Consider the following 20,601-nt stretch of genomic DNA (forward strand, 5'->3'; position numbering starts at 1 on the left):
CTGCCCTTCCTGGCTGCAGACTCCTCCACATTACGTCTCCGCATGAGCCTCAAAGTGTACGGTTGTGAGGATCTGCCATATAGGCATGGCCTTCTGCGTGGCATCTTCCCACCCTCCTTTAAAATATATATAATTTCCAGGAGAACTTCATTCTGAAAGGAGGGAGTGGCAGCGGGCTTAAGTGAAAGGGTTTTACTGGTGGAAAGAATGAAGATCTAGTCCTTTTATTTACTGTCAAAAAGTTAAGGGTGCAGGTTAAAACAGTCCCATGGAGTAAAGTAGACATTGTCATTACATGGTTTCTTTTAATCCTACGTGGCATATTTGAAAGCAAGATGGGCGCAATAATAAAAAAGGCACAGACTCCTACTTTGAGGAGAATGCATGTTTAAAATAAGATGGAGGCAGATTGTTTATTCCAGTGCAAAAACAATATGATCCAACAGTAGTATGCACTACAGTGGTACCTTGGTTTATGAACTTAATCTGTTCCTGAAGTCCGTTCTTAAACCAAAACCGTTCTTAAACTGAGGTGCACTTTCCCTAATAAGGTCTCCCGCTGCCGGTGCCTATATGTAAACTTTGAAAGTGGACATAAAGGCTTTTTGAAGAGTTTTATGTTCCTGGAAATAGATTTGTGTGTGGATGTTTCCCTGATCCTTGTTGCGTTAAAAATGTCAGAGCCCTTCCTGAGCCCAAATAAGTTTGACTATGGGCTTCTTATACTTTAGTTAGTCCTTGGTGGTTTGTTTTGCAATCAGTTGATATAGTCCTTACATGGAGTGGTTCCACATTTACGTCGCATCGAACACACATTTAAACCATATAACTTTCCCCAAAGAACCATGGGAACTATAGTTTCCCCTCACAGAGCTACAGTTCTCAGCACCCTTAAACTACAGTTCCCATAAGTCTTTGGAGGAAGTCATGTGCTTTAAATGTGTGTTGTATGTTCTTCAAAAGTATGGTGTGTATCTGCATGGGGATTCTGTTGAATGTATAAACCATCTCCCTTAAAGGACTGTGCTGGAGTTAGCATTTGGTGCCCGTGAAAGATCTTCCTGTGATGATTTGTGAGGTTTACCTGCATATGCAAATCAAGATTTCATGATGTCACACCCTCTGTGAGTCTGTATCCTAAACTGTACCCTAGACCCTAAAATTCAGCATTCATAAGGCTTCTCCTTCCTTCTTATATTCCTTCTTATATTCTTATATTGACTTGCGGAACACTCTGCCACAAGGAATAGCAAGCATGTTACGGTGTACCGTATACAGTAGTTGAGTTCAAAAAAGAGTGAGGCAAAACTGTGAAAGATGGAATGTGGGCCGCATGGTCATTTCAGAGAGAACTCCCATCAGGTAAAGGTCTACAGTGAGAAGACAGCAGAGCATTTTCCAATTTGTATCGGCTGTTGCTTTGTGCCACGTGGTGTAAACACAGCTTGTGTCTTCCTGTATTTGGTGAGCAAGATTGTGTTGCCTCTACAAAGCTTGTACATTTGCCCAGAAAGTGCAAAAGCTGTGAGAACATGCTGTAGATGTTTGTCCTGGTGTTAATATGCAAAATATCTAGGGGCAGCGCTGTGCAGTACATATATTAAGGCTAAGGAGCTACTATATTCTGAAGGCATCGTGAGTTCTAGAAGTTACCCTTGTTCTTAAAAAAAAGTTGGAATTCATTGGATGTGGTGGACAAAAGTATTTTTGGTGGGATAGGGCTGTGTGACATTACTTCTTGTATGGGGAATTCCGAAGCTAAATTTGCAGGTCATACTCTGTTAGTTGGGTGCAGTGCGAAGAGGCACCCAAGTTTGCCTTATTTTCCGGAACTTGATACAGGGGGATTTCAGCTGTTGGTGTGACTCATTACGGCTGTGGTTTAACCCTGGTGGATCTTCTTGCAGAGCAGCCATGGAGGTGGTGAACATGATGGAGCAACCCATCAAGGTGACGGAATGGCAGCAGACATACACCTATGACTCGGGCATCCATTCCGGGATGAACACCCAGGTGCCATCGGTGAGCAGCAAGTGTTTGGTGGACGACGACGACCTGTATGGCAAGCAGTACACCATTAAGAAGACCACCACTTACAGCCAGGCTGGAGCTGGGCAAGCCCAAGCCCAGGCACAAGGTGAAACTTTACTTATATGCTTATTACGTGGATCTTACATGATGGGAGTCAATCGAGTTTCTATTGAGTCAATCTGTGGTTTCTATTGAATAACAAAAGGAAGTCTCACATCTGGGTACTGACTCAGACCAGCTTAGCTTGAGCAAGGCTGCCTGCAGTGGCAGACATTTCAGTGGTGCTCTGTGCAACACTCAAATTTGGCGCCCCCACCTTTCACGCTCTGTTCTGAATCATTGTTTTGGTTCCCTCCAGCAGTCAATGTTACAAGCTGGGATAGTAAAGCCAGGAGCCAATGGCTTCTGGGACCTGGGTTATAGGCTCCAAAGCAAAATGTCTAGTTGCCATTTGGCGGTGGTGGGTTTCGGCAACGCTTTTTATTTCTTATTTTGATAAGCATGAACTAATACACAATTCACATAAGTGACACATTGTTAATATCACATTTTTAGCAGAAATTGGGAATACATGTTTAATTTGGTGTTTACAATAAAAATACTGGTACCAAACCTCAGTTTTCGAAACACTCTACCCTTCATTGTTAATCATATTTTCTATCCTTAAGATATTCTTTGAGGCTTCAAAGCACATATATTTCAGTAATCCTTGAATGTCAGCCACGCTCAAAAAGTGGCCCCCAGATTTTTTGAGTGCTCGCAGATGAAGAACCTTTAGGCAGAAAATGCACCTGGCACCGTGCTATTTTCGAGCCCTGCCTGCAGCGTGGAGCCCAGTGTGACTGCACTGGTCACCCTACCCTAAAACCACCTCTGGTTGCTTCAGGCCACGCCCTTGTCTGAGGTCATGTGATGAAGCAGCGTTGCATATTGCCTCTTTACCCTGTTGGGTCTCCCGAGGAGGTTTACAAGGCAAGCACGAAATACAATACTGAAGTCACCTCCATTGTAAAAGAGAGAGAGACAGACTTATTTTACTGGGTGTTATAGTGTTAGATTAAATCTCACCAGGACTGGATCCGAACACTCTCCAGACTCTAATGCCATTTAAAAAAAAAGCCAATAAGAAGGAAAAAAAATCGGGAGCTATACTTTCCAACCGCATAGGTAGGGAATCTGAAAAACGGACACCGCAGCAGGAAAAAAAAAAGCTCTGCTGTTGGTAATTGACAGCCTGGTTGCAGAAAGCATAGGTGGTTTGGGTGATATGGAAGAAGGCATTCTATAAAGAAGGTAGGCTCCTCAGACCTGAACCTACCTTTTTCTACCATATATTTTGTATGGGTGGCAGCGCTGCTGTTGAAACCAACCAACCCACTCTGGGTCAGGCTGTAACTCTTTACTTTATGATTATGATAGTACTAAAAATTCTTACTTGCTATCAGTGGGTCCCAACACTAGTGTGCTCTAAGAGGCTAGGACTCTTGATGTGTAGGGCTTTAAAGGTTAAATCAGTGCTCAGAAATTACTAACACGGACCCAAGAGACGCCTTGCTCCAGCAGGGCAGTATAGCCAGACAGTTCTTACATTTTTGCAAGAATGCTGCTTCTGTGTGATTTCTTCCCATGCTGTGATTGGTTCCCATGAGAGTGCATATTAGCGGCTAGTTTAACCACAATGTTGTCACAGAAAGCAGAACGTTTCAGTTCATCCCACATGAACTGGTGGCATCTGAATTTTGGGACGTGACCTCACTGCTCATGTAGCATAAGAACAGGTCCTCAGCCTTGTGAGCTAGGAAATCTGGATTCAAATACAAATTTTGCCATAGTCCCATCAGGTGGGACAAGTAACATTGCCTCAGCTGTGGTTCTCCGGCTATGAAATGGAAAGAGTACCTCCCGGTAGGATGTTGTGGAGGTGGACTTGTACAAGGACGGAGAAGTCTGTAGCTCAAGGGTGTTTCCACAGTAACCCAGAGAAGCTAATTCTTCTTTTCACTTACTTTGCTACATGGGAACTGCAACTTGAAGTGTGAACAAACCCATGCCTATTGAAAGTACCAAAGGGTATGCATTTTTGTGATTTTTTTGCAAAAAATAATAATGCAGACTCTTGCGCAGGCTTCTTTGGGGAAATGTTCTTATGTTGTGAAGAACGCATATTGACATCACAGATTTTGCAAAACAAATTCGGTGCCTGTAAAATTTTGCAATGTGATTTCAGCTGGGGAGGGCGGGGTATAAATAAAAATTATTATTATTATAATGATTAAAATGGAAGAGGATCAGGAAACGGGGAGAGCAAATTTTGTCCTGTCTTTTCACTGAGAAAAATACAGAAGAGACTTGTAGGAGACTGCAGAGAGACAGTCACATCTGCAGGTAGAGGCAGTAAACAGCAATCCAGGTTGCTGCAATAATTTAGGCACGTCAACACCCCCCCCCACACACAAATCCCTGTGTATATTTTTCCAGTGCAAACCAGTCCCCATTTCCCACCTCCCTTTCATGTTTTTAATTAAGCAGCTTTGTGTTACAACTGCCTAATCGCACTGGCTAATTAACTCCTGCCTTATCTCTTGGCTCACATGTGAGGACTCCTGCACCTCACAGAGCTGAAGCAGTTTCATGAACCTCCCTGCGAGGCGGATGGAAATCCTGGTTGGGATTTCCTCTGTGCTAATCCTGTCCCGCTCACCCTCTTTTGCAGCGGATTTGGAGTCCCACCTTGCCATGACCCGTGCCCAGCGCGTCCGGGCTGCCATGTACCCGGAGACGGTAGAGGACCGCTCCCTTCTCATCACCACCCAAGTGGAAGGGCAGCAGACAAATGTTCAGCGACTGGCTGAGCCCTCCCAGATGCTCAAGTCGGCCATTGTGCATCTCATCAACTACCAGGATGATGCTGAGCTGGCCACCCGCGCCATTCCTGAACTCACCAAACTCTTGAATGACGAGGATCCGGTAAGGCTTTAGACCTCTGAGGCTTGTTGGTGTTGATTTGCCTAGCAGAGTGGGTGGACTGGAGTATAGTTGGCATGTCAGTGATCCCGTACGTGAAATGGTGTATACTGTGCTTCCACTGAAATTCTGCAACTTCTCTGCACCAGAATCTTCAGTTTACCACCCCACAAAAAATTAGCAATTGTGCCTAGCTCTTAACAACTACAAAGGTTTTGGAAATCTCTGGTGAAATCCTGGAAGCCCAAGAGGCTGATGAATAGCATTGTTAGCACGTAGAAGAACTTCAGGCCCCTTGACACACACATCCCATGACTCGCAGAAGCAGACTGGATCATGTAAATAGATAAATCATTCTGATTTGTGTAACTAACACAGGGTGCAGAATTTGGCCACGCTTGCTGTTGAACGCTGGAGCTTTTAGGGCTGTCATCATCACCAGCGATATGTAAGATGCAGCATAAAGAGAGGAGTGTCATTTTTAATGTAAATAAGTATATAGGGAATTTTTAATTTTGTCTACCGCGTCCGCCCCTTGGTGTTGATGTAGTACATCTTGTCTGGTCTTCGACCACAATAAAGATTGATTGCAGCACAATAGAACTGGGTGTTCGGCAGAACTCACTGCAGCTCCCTGTTTCGTCCTTTCGCTCCCCCCTTACCTTCATTCCTCTTAAATTTGTTGCCTCCATTCCTTCCAGGTCGTGGTCAGCAAAGCAGCCATGATTGTGAACCAGCTGTCCAAGAAGGAGGCCTCGCGCCGTGCTCTGATGCAGTCCCCTCAGATAGTCGCTGCCGTGGTCCGAACCATGCACAGCACAAGCGACCTAGACACAGCCCGCTGCACCACCAGCATCCTCCACAACCTGTCCCACCACCGCGAGGGCCTGCTGTCCATCTTTAAGTCCGGGGGCATCCCAGCTCTTGTGCGCATGCTCAGGTGAATCTGCGGCCCTTGGCACATCCCATGGATGCCTTTAAAATCATAGGAACATAGGACACTGGTCTATGCAGAGTCAGACCATTGGTCCATCTGGCTCAGTATTGTCTACACTTGGCTGGCAGCAGCTCACTGGACTTTATCCAGGGTTCTGTCCCAGTCGTACTTCTAGATGCCAAGGATCCAACCTGGAGCTTCTGCATATAGATCAAATGCTCTGCTATGAACTACAGCCCTTCCCCACCCTACAGGACTTTCTGAATTTCCAACACTCAGCAGAGCTTGACCCTCACTTCCTCCATTTTTGGAAGAGCTTTTTCCAAGAGTAAAGCTTGGAAATCCAAACAAGGTATAGGACGCCTGTCTGGGCTGCATTTGCACTAGGTATTCAGCTCAGGTTCTTGGTGGGTTGTGGTTGCAGAAGTTTAGGGTGGTATTCAACTAAGTTCATGTGCTAGCCCAACAGGATTTCTTTTCCCCCTGCACCACTCCCAGATCTGCTCTGGTAGGTCGGGGGAAAGTCCAGAACATATTTAAAAAGGTGTGGGAGTGGGGAGGAGAAATCCTTGCACGGATGGAGCATCAACCATAGCAATACCTTCAATCTTTGGTTTGTGCCAGGGCTCAGCCCTGAAACCTGTCATGTCCCATTGTGCCATGTACATAATCCTCTATATTACCAACAAGTAATTACAAGCAACCCACCCACACCTGATATTACAGGGAAGGGCCATATTTACTTGATCCTACTCTACCTCTTAGCTTTACAAATAGCTGACCATGTCCTGGTGACCGTCTCTTGAGTTGCGCAAATAGAACTAAAGCCTACTAACTTCAGCCACCCCCAAATTCCCAGGCACACCTGAGCAGTATGCTGCCAGCCGCTCTCTCTTCTCTTATGCACGTCCTGCTATTCCTTTGCTATGCAAGCCTTGCTAGGCACCTGAGCTGCTGTGGCAGTTTGCCAGGTGAACGTCCACACCCAGCTGGCATAAAATGGAGCTGATGAGCAGTTGCCTTAACATGGAGGCGTTGCCTTTGTTTTTCGAAGCACAAGCCTCGGCGTGCCGTAGCTGAGCCTTGCTCGGTTTCCATTACTGCTTTTCCACAATTTAGAAGTCCTGCAACCACTGCACCCTCTTTGTACCTTGGCACCTTCTTTAATAGCTTCTCTGTGTGCCACGGTGGGACCGCCAGAGCACAGAGCCACATCCTCCATGGCAGCCCCACAACTGAGTTGGCAGCAAAATGGTCCCATCGTCTTGGTGTTGCTCTCAACCGAGCACCCTGAGAAAGGAGAGGAGAAGCCAGGAAGTGGGGACATAACTTAGGTGGCTGGCAAGTGCATAGCTTGATGGCAGAGCATATGACTGCTAAGCCAGCGGGCTTTAAGTATGTGCAGTGAGTCCAACTCTTTTCCCACTGCAGTTCATGTATGAATCATTGCCTGTCTTGACCCCCTTTGGCTGGGAATTCAAATAATAGAATTTTCTGTCTTCCAATGTTTCCCACCCCTTGATGCACAGCTCTCCCGTGGAGTCAGTCCTGTTTTACGCCATCACCACCCTTCACAACCTGCTGCTGTACCAGGAAGGTGCCAAGATGGCCGTGCGCCTGGCGGATGGCCTTCAGAAGATGGTTCCCCTGCTGACCAAGAACAACCCAAAATTTCTTGCCATCACCACCGACTGCCTGCAGCTGCTTGCCTATGGAAACCAGGAAAGCAAGGTAAAGGGGGAGCCGTGCCACTAAACTAGGATGCTTCTCTTACATGGAGTGCAGGGGAGGAGAGACCCTGGGATACAGTAACATAGGGCCTGAATTGGTGCTCAGAATATAAGCAAATCTTCCCCACTCATGTTTGAGTTTGGGTTGCGTCAGCTCCTGTCTACAAACAGCAAGGAAAAGGCTACATTTCATGGGCTTGTGGGGGGCAGATGAAATGGAGAAAACATGCCCTAAGTTCTGGGGGAACGATTGATTGGACAGGTGCCATTCTCTGTGCACGCCCAGAGAAGCAGGAGATCATCGCTCTGTGTGTTTGTTTCTGCAGCTCATCATCCTGGCCAACGGAGGCCCCCAAGCCCTTGTTCAGATTATGCGCAGCTACTCATATGAGAAACTGCTGTGGACCACCAGCCGCGTCCTCAAGGTCCTTTCCGTCTGCCCCAGCAACAAGCCAGCCATCGTGGAAGCCGGTGAGTGGCTACAGTGGTGGAACGCTTTGTTAGGAGTCTGGAAAAGGGGTGCTTCATCTGGCGTCACACTTTGCTGTCTTCAGCAGCTGGTGCCTTAAGAGTGTGCTGTGGCAATTGGTTCTCTTCATTAACACTGCAAAGCATGTTTTCTAAATTTGCACTTTGCATTTGAGAACGTGCAAAGCAATACATTGAGTAAAGTGAGGAATGCTCAGCTTTCAGTACCTTCCCAGGAACTAGTTCAGCATGTGCAAATTGATTAGAGGATACTGTTTCTTTAAAAGCTCAGAGCAACCATGGGTCTTGCAAGTGGGGTTTCCCAGGCACTGATGAGGGCAACACCATCATTGCTTCATCTTTGATACAGATTGGGCAAATAGCTAGCCTTTCAGTTACAGTAAGAACTGTGTACAGTCATTCTACTAGTAAGCAAAGAACATCACACCACGGTCTAGTGCTGAAAGAGTTAGACTTAGAACTTGAACAAGATCTTTGCCTTTGACATTCTTAAATCCTAAGCCCCTGTGGGCAGGACCTGACTTCTTACTTGTGTACGGTGCCTGGTTATTGTAAGGATTTTAACATAATGCAGCATTTGGCGAGTCACTTCGCTAGCCTTGGTTTGCTTACCTGTATAATTGAAAAAAGCAGTGATCGGACTTCCTCTTGAGCATAGTCTTGAATACACAACAAAGATTTGTGTCGAGGAAATGCTCTTAGTGTTGCTTCATTATATATACCAACCTGCAAAACATTAATTAGAGCTGTCGGACTCCCTCTCACAGCCTGTCTTGGCAGTTTGTGCCGTGCATGATAGCATTGCTGCAGCTGTTCTGTGAGCTACATCCAGCTTCCTTTCCAGCAGGGAAGACAGGGTTTAAATGCTAGTTATTTAGTGGTGGTTTAACACTGTTTGGACACACACTCCTGCTTGTCCAAGTAACCAAAGTAAAAATAAATAAATTACAATTTTATATCTCTTTTCTTCTTCTTCTTCTTCCTCTCCCCGCCCCCCAACACATCTCAACAGGAGGCATGCAAGCTCTGGGAAAGCACCTGACCAGCTCCAGCCCAAGGCTTGTGCAGAACTGCCTGTGGACTCTGAGGAACCTCTCAGATGTGGCCACAAAGCAGGTGAGCAAGACTGGGCAGGCCCTCATGCATTCTGCAGCAGTATATTTTCCACGAGCACGTTTAATTTGAACCACCCTTAAGCCCCACCCAGTAATTGTTCCTAATAGTTGCAGAGTCATGACCAGCAATCTGCTTCTGTTGGAGGATCACTTGGAGAAGGGAGTGGAGGAGTGGGGAATAGGGCAAGGCTCCATCCCCAAAGGGCTGCGGAAAAGCCTTGATGATCCTTCTCTTTTTTGCTCTTGCGTTAGCAACTAGGGGGCCAAGTGACATTCCTCTGTAGACATATTTGGCTTAGGGGATTTGCAGATGACTCTGGCCTTAGGGTCTAGCTAGCTTCTGATCTGGAGAGGTTGTAGCAAAATTTCATGACACTCCTGCTTGAGAAAGGGGAGTTTAAGAGAGAAACATGTTGGAATACATCTCCCCACACTCCTTTTTTCCCTTTAACAAAATTGTCTGGCCCTGTGGTGTTGTCTCATGACCTTTTTCTATCCCACCCACAGGAGGGTCTTGATGGTGTCCTGAAGATCCTGGTGAACCAACTGAGTTCGGACGACATCAACGTGCTGACCTGTGCCACCGGCACCCTCTCCAACTTGACCTGCAACAACAGCAAGAACAAGACCCTGGTCACCCAGTCGAACGGAGTGGAAGCCCTGATACACACCATCCTCCGGGCGGGAGACAAAGAGGATATCACCGAGCCGGCTGTCTGTGCTCTGAGGCACCTCACCAGCCGGCACCCAGAGGCTGAGATGGCCCAGAATTCCGTGCGGCTGAACTATGGCATCCCCGCCATCGTCAAGCTGCTTAACCAGCCCAATCAGTGGCCGTTGATCAAGGTATGAGTGGAGGGAGGCCATTGGCTGAGCAGTTATGTGTATAGGTACATAGTGTGCCTTACTTCAACTGTATCAGGCTCAGATTGCTAAAGTAGTGGTTTTTCACATGTTCAGGGAAACAATCTAGCACAGTCCTAGGAGGCTGTGCCACGTCAGAATGGGCGGTCATGGTTAAATCTTTCTCCATGTCAGAAACTCCCTGACCATCACAGAAAGCTACTGTATTAGGGATTGTAGTAGTTTAGCTTTCTCCTATGCGCTTCTCCCTTGGCTGTGCCAAGAGGTTTCATCAACACCAGGGAGCGTTTGATCACATGGGTCTCCAACATTTAAAAAATATTATTTTTTCTTTATTGAAAGATTAAAAAGTACGTAATCACAGTGCACAGAGGAAGATAAGACACAAAAGAAGAAGAAGAAGAAGAAACAGCACCCATGTAGAAAACAAAACAGAGTGGGGGTGGGGGACTTGCATACATTACAAGAAATGGTTATTGTAGTTAACCAGACCATAACCTATTACGGTATTTATATTGTTGATTTTGTCCACAGCAAGTTTACTTTTCTACCCAACCTGTTCATGTGTAGTGAGCTTGTACATATCTTCAATCTAATCATGGGAGGGAGCTGCATTCCCCCCCCCCCCCAGTTCATCAATACCCAACTTTTTGCCGCAGTAAGGGTGCAGAGAGTCAATTCATATTGTCCCTTCATTAGATTCCATGTATTGGGTTTATAGTTCAAAATCACATGTCTCCATCTTAAGGTGGTACAGTGGTGCCTCGCAAGACGAAATTAATCCGTTCCGTGAGGCTCTTCGTATAGCGGATTTTTCGTCTTGCGAAGCAAGCCCATTGACAGCTTAGCGGATTAACGCTACAGCTGTCAAGCGGCTTCCAGCGATCAGCTGTTAAGCAGCTTATCAGCGGAACAGCTGATAAGCGGCTTAGCGGCTTAAGAAAAGGGCGAAAAAAGTGAAAAAAACCCGCGGGGGGACGCAAGATTTTTTTCGTCTTGCGAAGCAACCCCATAGGGGAATTCGTTTTGCGAAGCGCCTCCAAAACGGAAAACCCTTTCGTCTAGCGGGTTTTTCATCTTGCTAGGCGTTCATCTTGCGGGGCACCACTGTACAACCCGCCTAATCATACTTTCAACTAAGCTACAGGGGGCTCCTTGCCGCACTGTGGAATTTGAATTTGTGTGCTGGGGAATGATGCTGTGGATGTAGGAACAATGGGAACAATCTGCTTAGATGTCCAAGATCTGTATGGCTGGTTGGTATAACGCAGTGGCTAAGTGCATTTACCTGTTCGCTATGAAGGCTTTGCTTCCAAATTGTAGCTCAGCTGCAAGATAATTGGGCAGCCTTCGACAGAGCAGCCTCCTCTGTAATATGGGGGTGAGGAATAACACCAGCCAACCTTTCATTCTGGCTGCGCAGATTGCTTAGATGACGCAAGTGCTTAAGGACGTGGTGCTTTTCCCTTATATAATCTTATAGCAGGCACAGGGTCTCTAGGTGCAGATGGGAGAAGAGAGTCTTCCTCCTGGAAGAAGGTTGAGGGAAGGGGGTTGGTGGGCTATGAGAGAGAGGAATTGCTCTGTTGGGTAGCCTAATCCAGTGGTGCTCTTGTGTTTGGTATTAATTTGGAGCAAAGGAGCAGGGACCGCATTGTTCTGCTCTGTTTTCTGACTTCAAATGTGGAGGGTGGGGTAGGGATGGGGAACGCCAGCACTTTGCAGAGCTTCCTGGTTTTGCCCTTGGCCAGCGTCCTCAAGGTGTGCCTCTTTCCTTCTTCTCCATCCTCATAGGCTACCATCGGCCTCATCCGCAACCTGGCTTTGTGCCCAGCCAACCACGCCCCCTTGCAGGAAGCTGCCGTCATCCCGCGCCTGGTTCAGCTGCTGGTGAAGGCTCACCAAGACGCCCAGCGCCACGCAGCCGCCGGCACACAGCAGCCCTACACGGTGAGAGGCCAGGGAGGGTCCTGGCTTGGGCATAGGATCCTAGCCGACTGAAAGCCCCCTTAATACAGACGGTCCCTGTTCTCATTTCATTTTGCACCTCTAGAGCGATAGTTGCCTTCGGTGTAGCAATAACGTGTGGGGTGCAAGCCAAGGAGCAGGCAGCTCTGCATATCCAGCCCCTAACAGATTTCTTTCTCCTTCAGGATGGGGTAAAGATGGAGGAGATCGTGGAAGGCTGTACGGGGGCATTGCACATCTTGGCTCGCGACCCCATGAACCGAATGGAGATCTTCCGCCTGAACACCATCCCGCTCTTTGTGCAGGTGGGCGCATCCAAGAGGAGGGGAGGAATGCCATAGGGATGTGTGGGTGGGATTGGCACCCTTGAGTCGGGTAAACTAGACTTGGAGCAGAGAGAAGCAAATCCCCATAAAGCTTTCTTGGCGGCTCTTGTCCAAATTGTGCCCCCCCCCAATCTTCGCCTAGTGTTTCCTGCGCACACCATTCTAACTTCCTCAAAAGAAAGGCAGGATACTTGGGTGATGTAATCATAAGGTCCTTTGAAAGCATCACCTGTATTCTCTTTTTTAAAAAAATATTTTTTATTTGGTTTCACATTTAACATTTGCATTCATATATAAATCATGATGATATACAAATAGGATTCTCTGAATCCCTAGAGTTCCCTCCATGAAACCCATGGAGGGATTCTTTTTTCAACTGCATCGTATAATGTTCCCTATATTTCCTTAAAACTCAATTGTTACCATAGTTGTTGTTACATTGCAAGTGTTGTTAAAATCCTGCCAATGTTTTTAATCATTTATAGTGTTCTTCTAAATAGCTTATAAATTTCCCCCATTCTTTATTGAATTTGTTGTCTTCTAGGTTTCTGATCATCCCAGTCATTTTTGCCATTTTAGCATAGCCCGTCATCTTTGTTAACTATTCTTCTCTGGTAGGGACTTTGTCTTCCTTCCATCTCTGGGCCAGAAGTATACTCGCAGCCGTCGTTGCATACATAAACAGTCTTTTCTACTCCTTTGGTATTTCTGGACCTAACATTCGAACAAAAATGCTTCTGGTTTTTCCACAAAAATTATTTTAACCTTTTTCCCCCCCAACTCATTATAAATCATTTCCCAATATGCTTTCGTTATCTTGCACGTCCACCACATATGGTAGGATGCGCCTTCTTTCTCTGCATTTCCAGCCGATATTTGTAGCTGTTCTATATATTTTTGTTAATTTAGTAGGAGTTAGGTACTGTTGGTACCTAGCATCACCTGTATTCTCAAGGCCTTGCTCATCTCCCTGTCTTGCTTGTGTAGTTTGGCTTGAATCAGTGGGGGTTTTTTGTGTTCTTGCCATTTAACAGCAATTGAATGTTTGCCATGCACCCACCGCACCTAGGCATTGTACGTAAAGCAGGGTTTTGTAATCCTTTGCTAGCAGGGACACGATACACAAGGAACGTCGAGGAAGGGCAGGGAGCAAAACGGAATGAAATAGAAAACATTCTCTTGCTTACACTTCCTGCCTTTGTTCGCTTCCCCCCTGACCGCAGCTCCTGTACTCTCCAGTGGAAAACATCCAGCGTGTGGCAGCTGGTGTTCTGTGTGAACTGGCGCAAGATAAGGAAGCAGCTGACGCCATTGACGCAGAGGGGGCCTCAGCACCGCTGATGGAGCTCCTCCACTCCCGGAATGAAGGCACAGGTAATGGGCTGTGTGCGTGCCTTTCTCCCTCTAAGATACAGAGTTCTGTGTGGTTCCCTTTGCTGTTGCATGCTTCAGCTTCCTCCATTCAACAGTTCAATTAGCTTAATTACCTAGCGTTGAAAATGCGTTAGAACAAACATTACAAGAGTGATTAAATGTGTGAGAGTGGCAAATGGTTTTGGGGTTTGTATATAAAAGGCAGCATGGGCTTACTCAGAGTTTAGTCATTCCAAGCAGGCAACTGTTTCTTCTCTGAGAGAGGAAAATGCAGCATTTGACTTTTCCAGTGAAATGGAATTGATTAAAAGGAAGATGAGCAAGGACTGTGTTGGATCTCAAGCTCATCCGTAGTTTAGCACGACACAGACAGGGCCAAACAAATTCCAGCAAGCCTTAGATTGCATGCTCCCCTTTCTCTCATCCTCCTTCTGAGTTGCTGGGAGGAAAAGGTTTGGAAGCTTTCACTTCAGCTTTTGCGTAACTGCTTCCTTTTGTCCAAACTTGGTATTGTGGTTAGTATTAACTGAAGCAATGATTTCAAGCTGGCTTATTACAAACAAGCTATAGTTAATGCTCACATTGCGCTAAACTATGGCTTAGTGTGACACCTGGATGCAGCCAGTGTTTTTTCTCTGGGAACATGTCCAACTTGGAGAACAACTGATGAAAGTTGTTCCATGGTCTGGTCGTGTCCTATTTTATTCACAATTTTTGCTGGAGATAAAAATTGGAAGAGACTTGTTGGTGACCAGTGATCTTTTTAATGCAACAAAGGATCCAGGAGTTATGCAAGGATTTAGCTGGAGCAATAGAAATTTGACAGTGAATAGTACAGATTATGAGGGTGTGTATTTGATGACAGTCAGCTGGCTGAAAAGACAGATGAAGAAAGGATATTGGTTGCAAAATGCCTGTGAGCTACTGATGTGATGTAGCAGACATTGAAGGCAGTTCTCGGATTCCCTGGGCTTTTCTAGGAAGGATAGATGAGGCAAAGGAAAAGGAAGCCGAGAAAAGGAATAAAATCCACCAAGGTGGTAAAACACAGCCATTGCCAACATAGGTGTTAACAAAATGGGAGATTTGCTAAAGGCCCTCTTGATTTCACCCCCTCTCTCCCTCCAGCTACATACGCAGCAGCTGTGCTGTTCCGCATCTCGGAAGACAAGAACCCGGACTACCGGAAACGCGTCTCTGTAGAACTTACCAATTCGCTCTTCAAACACGATCCTGCCGCTTGGGAAGCAGTGAGTGTCTATAATGTTTTGGCAGGGAGGGGCTAGTGTGACAACTTGTAGCCAGAGCAGACCTTGCCCCCCCCCCAACCTTCCCCCCGTCTTCTCACTCACCTTCACTTTGCTTGCAAAATGTATATTCTTATTTTGGACGTTTGATGAATGACTTCTGGAAAAATCAAGGTGCGCAGAGTACTTAAAGTTGACGGTAGTGTTCTAACATACAATATTGGGACTTTGGGAATAAATAAACTACCCCGCAGCATTTAAAACTTGAAGATATTTTGGAATCTCGGGCACTTGAATCTCACTTCATACTTGCGCAATTTGGTCCTAACTTACTGTATTTTTCCGTCTATAAGATGCTCCCCATATATAAGACACCCCCTATTTGGGGGGACTCCGATTTAAGAAAAAATTGTGTATTTTACTATCCGTGTATAAGACGCCTCCAAATTTTAGACAGTTTTTTAAAGGGGGAAAAACCTAGTCTTATACATGGAAAAATACGGTAATTGGTTGTAAGAGAACCAGAAGGGGTTACTGGGTCATCAAGACAAACCCTTTGCCTATTGCAGGGACCCTGCTTCAAGCAATGTTATTATAGAGAGAGAAACCTCTTCATGTGCAGTGGTGTTAACAGCCTTGGACAAGGGTTCAAAATTTAACTTCAGCGTTTTGCCCAAGACAATCGCCTCATGAGGTGACTCCCACCATAGCAGTGTTGTTCTAGCTGTGTTCTAGGAAAACCTATATTTGTTCCTGCATCACACGCTTGGGACCAAAGAATACATTTCCCAGGAAACTACCTTTTCATCTAGCGATTTATTTATTTATTTTTAAACGAAGTCCAGCAGTGGTTTCGGGAGGGAGGGGTGTTGAGTGCTCTCCTCCAGGACAAATGGTGGCTGTGGGAGCAATTTCCATCAGAGAGTAAAAGGCTTGCCCTCCTCTCCTTCCCCCCACCAAACTGCTTCACTGCTCCAATCAGTTTGGCACCTGCTCTTGATTAGAAACTAAAATGCTAGGCCATGCAGCCATAGTTGCCTGCATGTCATGTGAATCGGCCCTCACTTCACATGGGCCAGTGGCAAGACATAAAATACCCTGGTCAGCATCCCATGTGACCTTGAATGTACTCAACTTCCTTAAAGTAACCCAGTTGGATGTTTGCCCAACCCATTGTTTGGTGGCCTCCAGTGACCTGTTGTCATCATCCTTTCCCTGAAGTTCTTGTTTCCGTGTTTTGTTACCCACTCAAGTTAACGTGTGTGTTTTTTTCTGCCCGGTGAACAATCTAAACCTGTTTGGCCAAGTTCAGGACAGTGGTTGGAATAATTTGGGAGAGCTTCACTTGCACAAAGAATTTGAAAATGGTCAAAGTGGCCAAAGGGACTAACAGTGCATTAAAAACAGTCAGAGAGGCCTGCTCATGGTGGACCACTTCCTTAGCAAGTATAGTCTCCAAGCCTCTACCCCGGGACAGAAAAGCCTGTGTCTCTCTATGTTACACCCATCATGCCTGATCATTGACCAGCCATCTGGGGCTGATGGGAGTTGGAATCCCATCTGGAGGGCCACAAGTTCCCCACCTCTGCTGTATCCCATCAACTCTGGTTTTGGGGTGGTCACTTACTCATGGGGTAGGAGTTCAGCAGACTGGGTTTTCTCTTATCAAGCATTTGTGGATCCAGGGAATGCACTCCCACCCTGGTTTCTGGGCACAGGCAACCCAGATGTTTGCAGCTCTCTCAGCGGCACAAACTCAGCTAAAGAGGATACTGGCCCACAAAGCAGTTGTCCTGAGGTTGCCATGGGAAACCTGAGTTTAGAATACCCCAAGAGCATCTTTGGGTTAACTTGTGGTCTCAGCAAGGCTTCTGCTACTATGTTGTGTGAACATCCGTCTCTTCTCCACAGGCCCAGAGCATGATACCCATTCATGAGCCATACGCAGATGGTAAGTACAAGCTGTCAGCCTTCCTGTCCCTAGGTCCCAATTTCTAGGAGGTGGGGAGGTGGGAGCTGGCTCAGAGCAAATGGAGCTTGGTGAGGCAGTGCCCAACATTGATAAAAAAACCAGCCTTCACTGCCTGCTCTCCTATAACATTTAAGCACATGGGACCTTCTCCTTTTCCATTGGAATAGAGCTGGATGGAGGTTACCGCAGCATGTACCCCTCTGACATCCCCATGGATCCTATGCATATGGACATGGACATGGACGGGGACTATCCCATGGATGCGTACAGCGATGGCGTGCGGGGCGCTTACCCGGACCACGTTCTTTCCTAAGGTGCTCTTTGGGCAGGGCTCAAGGTAAGCGCATCTCCAGATGCATTTTGGAACTGGACAGTTACTTGAATCAAACTCCAACAGAGAACGGAGACAGTATGCTTGTTCCTGGGGGTACAAACACTCTCTGCGCCCTTTTTATTTGCCTGCAAAAATGTCTGTCTGTTATTGTGTTTTCCCTGCTCCAAATGAAAATGGATAACCTGCAGGTGTGATTTCTCTAGAGAGGCCTTGAGAAAATCCTGAGCTAAAATCAAGGGAGACACATGGATTAATTTTTAAGCCCAGTTCAAATGGCATGGTAAATGAGAATTCCTCTAGACTCACTCACACACACCATTTTTCTCCTGTGCAACCGCAGCAAGAAGTTTAAAGTTTTTGCTTAACCGTAGCGTGTTGTGTCTTCTGAACCAAGAAACTACCGTATTTTTTGCTCTATAAGACTCACTTTTTCCCTCCTAAAAAGTGAGGGGAAATGTGTGTGCGTCTTATGGAGCGAATACAGGCTGCGCAGCTATCCCAGAAGCCAGAACAGCAAGAGGGATCACTGCTTTCGCTGCGCAGCGATCCCTCTTGTTGTTCTGGCTTCTGAGATTCAGAATATTTTTTTTCTTGTTTTCCTCCTCCAAAAACTAGGTGCGTCTTATGGTCTGGTGCGTCTTATAGAGCGAAAAATATGGTAAATGACATTGACTATCATATGTTTGAAACAAGTCAGCTTCCAAACGTGGCACATGAAACTTGGCTTGCTCTGCAAATCTTGGTCAAATGTTAGCCGCAGTTGTTAGGATTCGGATGTAACACTCAACTGTGGTTAACAAATTGGAAGGAACAGCTCTTGAGATCCTGCTGGCTATGCTGGAGGGGAGAAGAAAGGAGGGGGAGCCCAGGCTTGTTTCCTGTCATGGTATCCAAGCATGGCCTTTGTGTGGTGGTGTCTCCCCACCCCCAATTCCTAGACAAAACAAAGCTTTGCAGGTTTGCTACAAGCAGAATATTTTCTTGGGTTAGACCAAATGTCCGCCCGCTCCAACTGTTTATCTCCCAGCAGCCTCCATCCAGTTGCCCCTCTAAGACATGGTAGGGTGCTTCTGCGGCTTGTCCCTAGCTTCTAGTACAAAGAGAAATAAATACTGCTGTTTCACTTTTGGCTGTTGTGGCTAATGCCCGTTGGTAGACATGTCCTTTGCGAAGTTGTCCAAAAGTTCTCCCATTGTGTCGCCTCCAAAGTTGCTTATTTTCAACACCTACTGGTGGAACGGCTATTCCAAGAGAGAGAGAAATCTTTGCGCCTAAAATCTAGAAATTTGCCAGTGCCTAAAAACAAAAGGGGTTGTTCTTGACAGCCCGACTGCCAAATTGTCTTCCTGGCAAAAATGGAGGTTGCTACTCAATTGACAAGGAACCAAGAGACCTTTTGCTGGTCAGACAAGGCTACTGGGCTTGATGGACCAAGCGGTCTGACCCTGATATATAAAGCAACTTCCTATATCACAAACAGAGACGTGCTCTCTAGCATTGCTGAGTTCTTTGTATCTTGCAAATCTGACATGCCCTTCTCTCCCCCCCCTTTCTCTTGTTCCACAGATGTTTTCTTAACACAGAAGAGGGCAGCCTCAGTGCTCAACTCCGGGGCACTTGGGAGACAGAAGTGCCTGAGAAAGATGACAAACTCTTCCTTTCCCTGCAAGGAGGTTTTATTTTCTAAAACGAAACCATTTCCCCCTCCTGTGGGCCTATGGGAAAGACCTTCCCCCCAGACCCCCCTACCCAGGACTGCTTCTAACAATCTTGTAATAACTTTTTATCGGCAGTCAGCTCCTTTCCCCCCGACTTTAATCAACCTCTCCCGTTTATCCCCTCTGCCGCTTCACCAAACTTTCCCTAAATCTGGGAAGCATTCTCAAAACTGCCATTGGGTCCTTATACGAGTATTTTTCAAGCACACACACAAACAAACTCCCCTCACCCTAGCCATTTGTGGTGCAAAACTAACTCTTTGCCATTTTAGATATATATATATATATATATTCTCCCCTGTTTGCACTTCTAATGCGTTGTCATCTAGGAAGTGAAGAAAACGATTTCCCCTTTCTTTCTTCTACTTTCTTTTTTTTTTTAACTTTCTGGGTTTTATTTTTAAATAAAGAGCAGCCAATGGGTGTGAGAGTTTGCCAAGAAACGAACAGCTTTGCATTTCCCAGCTTCTTCATTTGTTGTTTAGCCCTTGACAAATGTCTCTGTGGGCTTTGGCGCCCCAGCTGAAGAATCTCTTAAGCCCTCCTGCAAAGAGGAACGACTAACCATTTTAAGAAAGCTGTCCTTCTACTGACCATCTCTTGCACATTTTTAACCCCGAGTCGTCCTCCTTTTCCTCTCTCCTCCCCTCACCCCCCACCCTTCCTGGTGATTGGCGTGTTTCTCTTCCTCCTCCCCCCTCCCCCAACCCTCTTCCTCCTTCTAATGCATTTTTAAAAGCAGCTCTCTCAATGTGATGGCTTAAGGCTTCCACTGGAAAAGGGATCGATGTAGCTGCAAATGTACTTCAGAAGATTTTATTATTATTTCTCTAAGGGATTTTTTTGTATAGACCAAAGCTTAAAAAACAAATAAAAACTTAAACCCAACCCCGCAATGCAAATGGGCTTGATTTCTTTGTGTTAACATTAGCTTCTGAGTGGCAGACTGGAATTCCAAAGACGGCTGAGTGGAAGGAAGGGAGAAAGGACAATGGAAGAATATGCCCGGATGCAGTTTATAAGTGCTCAGGCCCTGTTTCATTGGGGAAATGTAGGGTTGGCCCAACAGCCTAGAGGAAGAGGCGACTTTGAGAACGAACTAGGATTGTAATAGATATATATATATATTGGGAAGCTGATCGACTTGCGCTTTGTGTGCGAGCTTGTAAATAGTTTGAGTTTCTCAAAAGTAAATCAACATTGATTTTGGGGCACGCTACACATTCTGACTTTAACTGGTTTTAAATGCAGGTTAAATAATTTTTTAGGTGAATTGACTTAACTCATTAGGTGTGCAAGAGTAGAACTTTCAGAATAGAAGCAGCTGTTGGAATATGTGAATTTTTTCATGTGATCGACTTTAACGGTAACATTACCTTCCTGAAGGTGGAGTTCTATATAGCCCAAACCACACTGGGACTTTTTTTATTACTTTTAATTCCATCAGCTGTCCATAAACCTTTGCACCAACCAACTCTGTTAACTGTTCTTCCCAAGGAGAGGCTGTCAATTAAAAATGTGTAAAGTTGGTA

General features: G+C 46.0%; 1 protein-coding gene across 2 annotated transcripts in view; it reads left to right on the plus strand.

Moving 5' to 3' along the window:
• Positions 1-19,957, plus strand: part of JUP (junction plakoglobin) — a 59,325-nt gene extending 39,368 nt beyond the window's left edge. For both annotated transcript variants that reach the window (XM_081885822.1, XM_081885823.1), the window contains exons 2-15: positions 1,908-2,137; positions 4,745-4,998; positions 5,697-5,935; positions 7,462-7,663; positions 7,989-8,133; positions 9,164-9,267; positions 9,774-10,112; positions 11,925-12,080; positions 12,284-12,403; positions 13,648-13,798; positions 14,927-15,048; positions 16,957-16,996; positions 17,185-17,354; positions 18,918-19,957. In XM_081885822.1, coding sequence (XP_081741948.1) covers positions 1,908-2,137; positions 4,745-4,998; positions 5,697-5,935; positions 7,462-7,663; positions 7,989-8,133; positions 9,164-9,267; positions 9,774-10,112; positions 11,925-12,080; positions 12,284-12,403; positions 13,648-13,798; positions 14,927-15,048; positions 16,957-16,996; positions 17,185-17,330 — 2,248 coding nt within the window. In that variant the 3' untranslated portion in view covers positions 17,331-17,354; positions 18,918-19,957. The remainder of the gene's footprint in view (positions 1-1,907; positions 2,138-4,744; positions 4,999-5,696; positions 5,936-7,461; positions 7,664-7,988; positions 8,134-9,163; positions 9,268-9,773; positions 10,113-11,924; positions 12,081-12,283; positions 12,404-13,647; positions 13,799-14,926; positions 15,049-16,956; positions 16,997-17,184; positions 17,355-18,917) is intronic.
• Positions 19,958-20,601: the final 644 nt, after the last annotated feature.

The sequence above is a fragment of the Podarcis melisellensis genome, assembly GCF_964234715.1.
Source record: "Podarcis melisellensis genome assembly, chromosome: 13".
NCBI classification, from domain to species: domain Eukaryota; kingdom Metazoa; phylum Chordata; class Lepidosauria; order Squamata; family Lacertidae; genus Podarcis; species Podarcis melisellensis.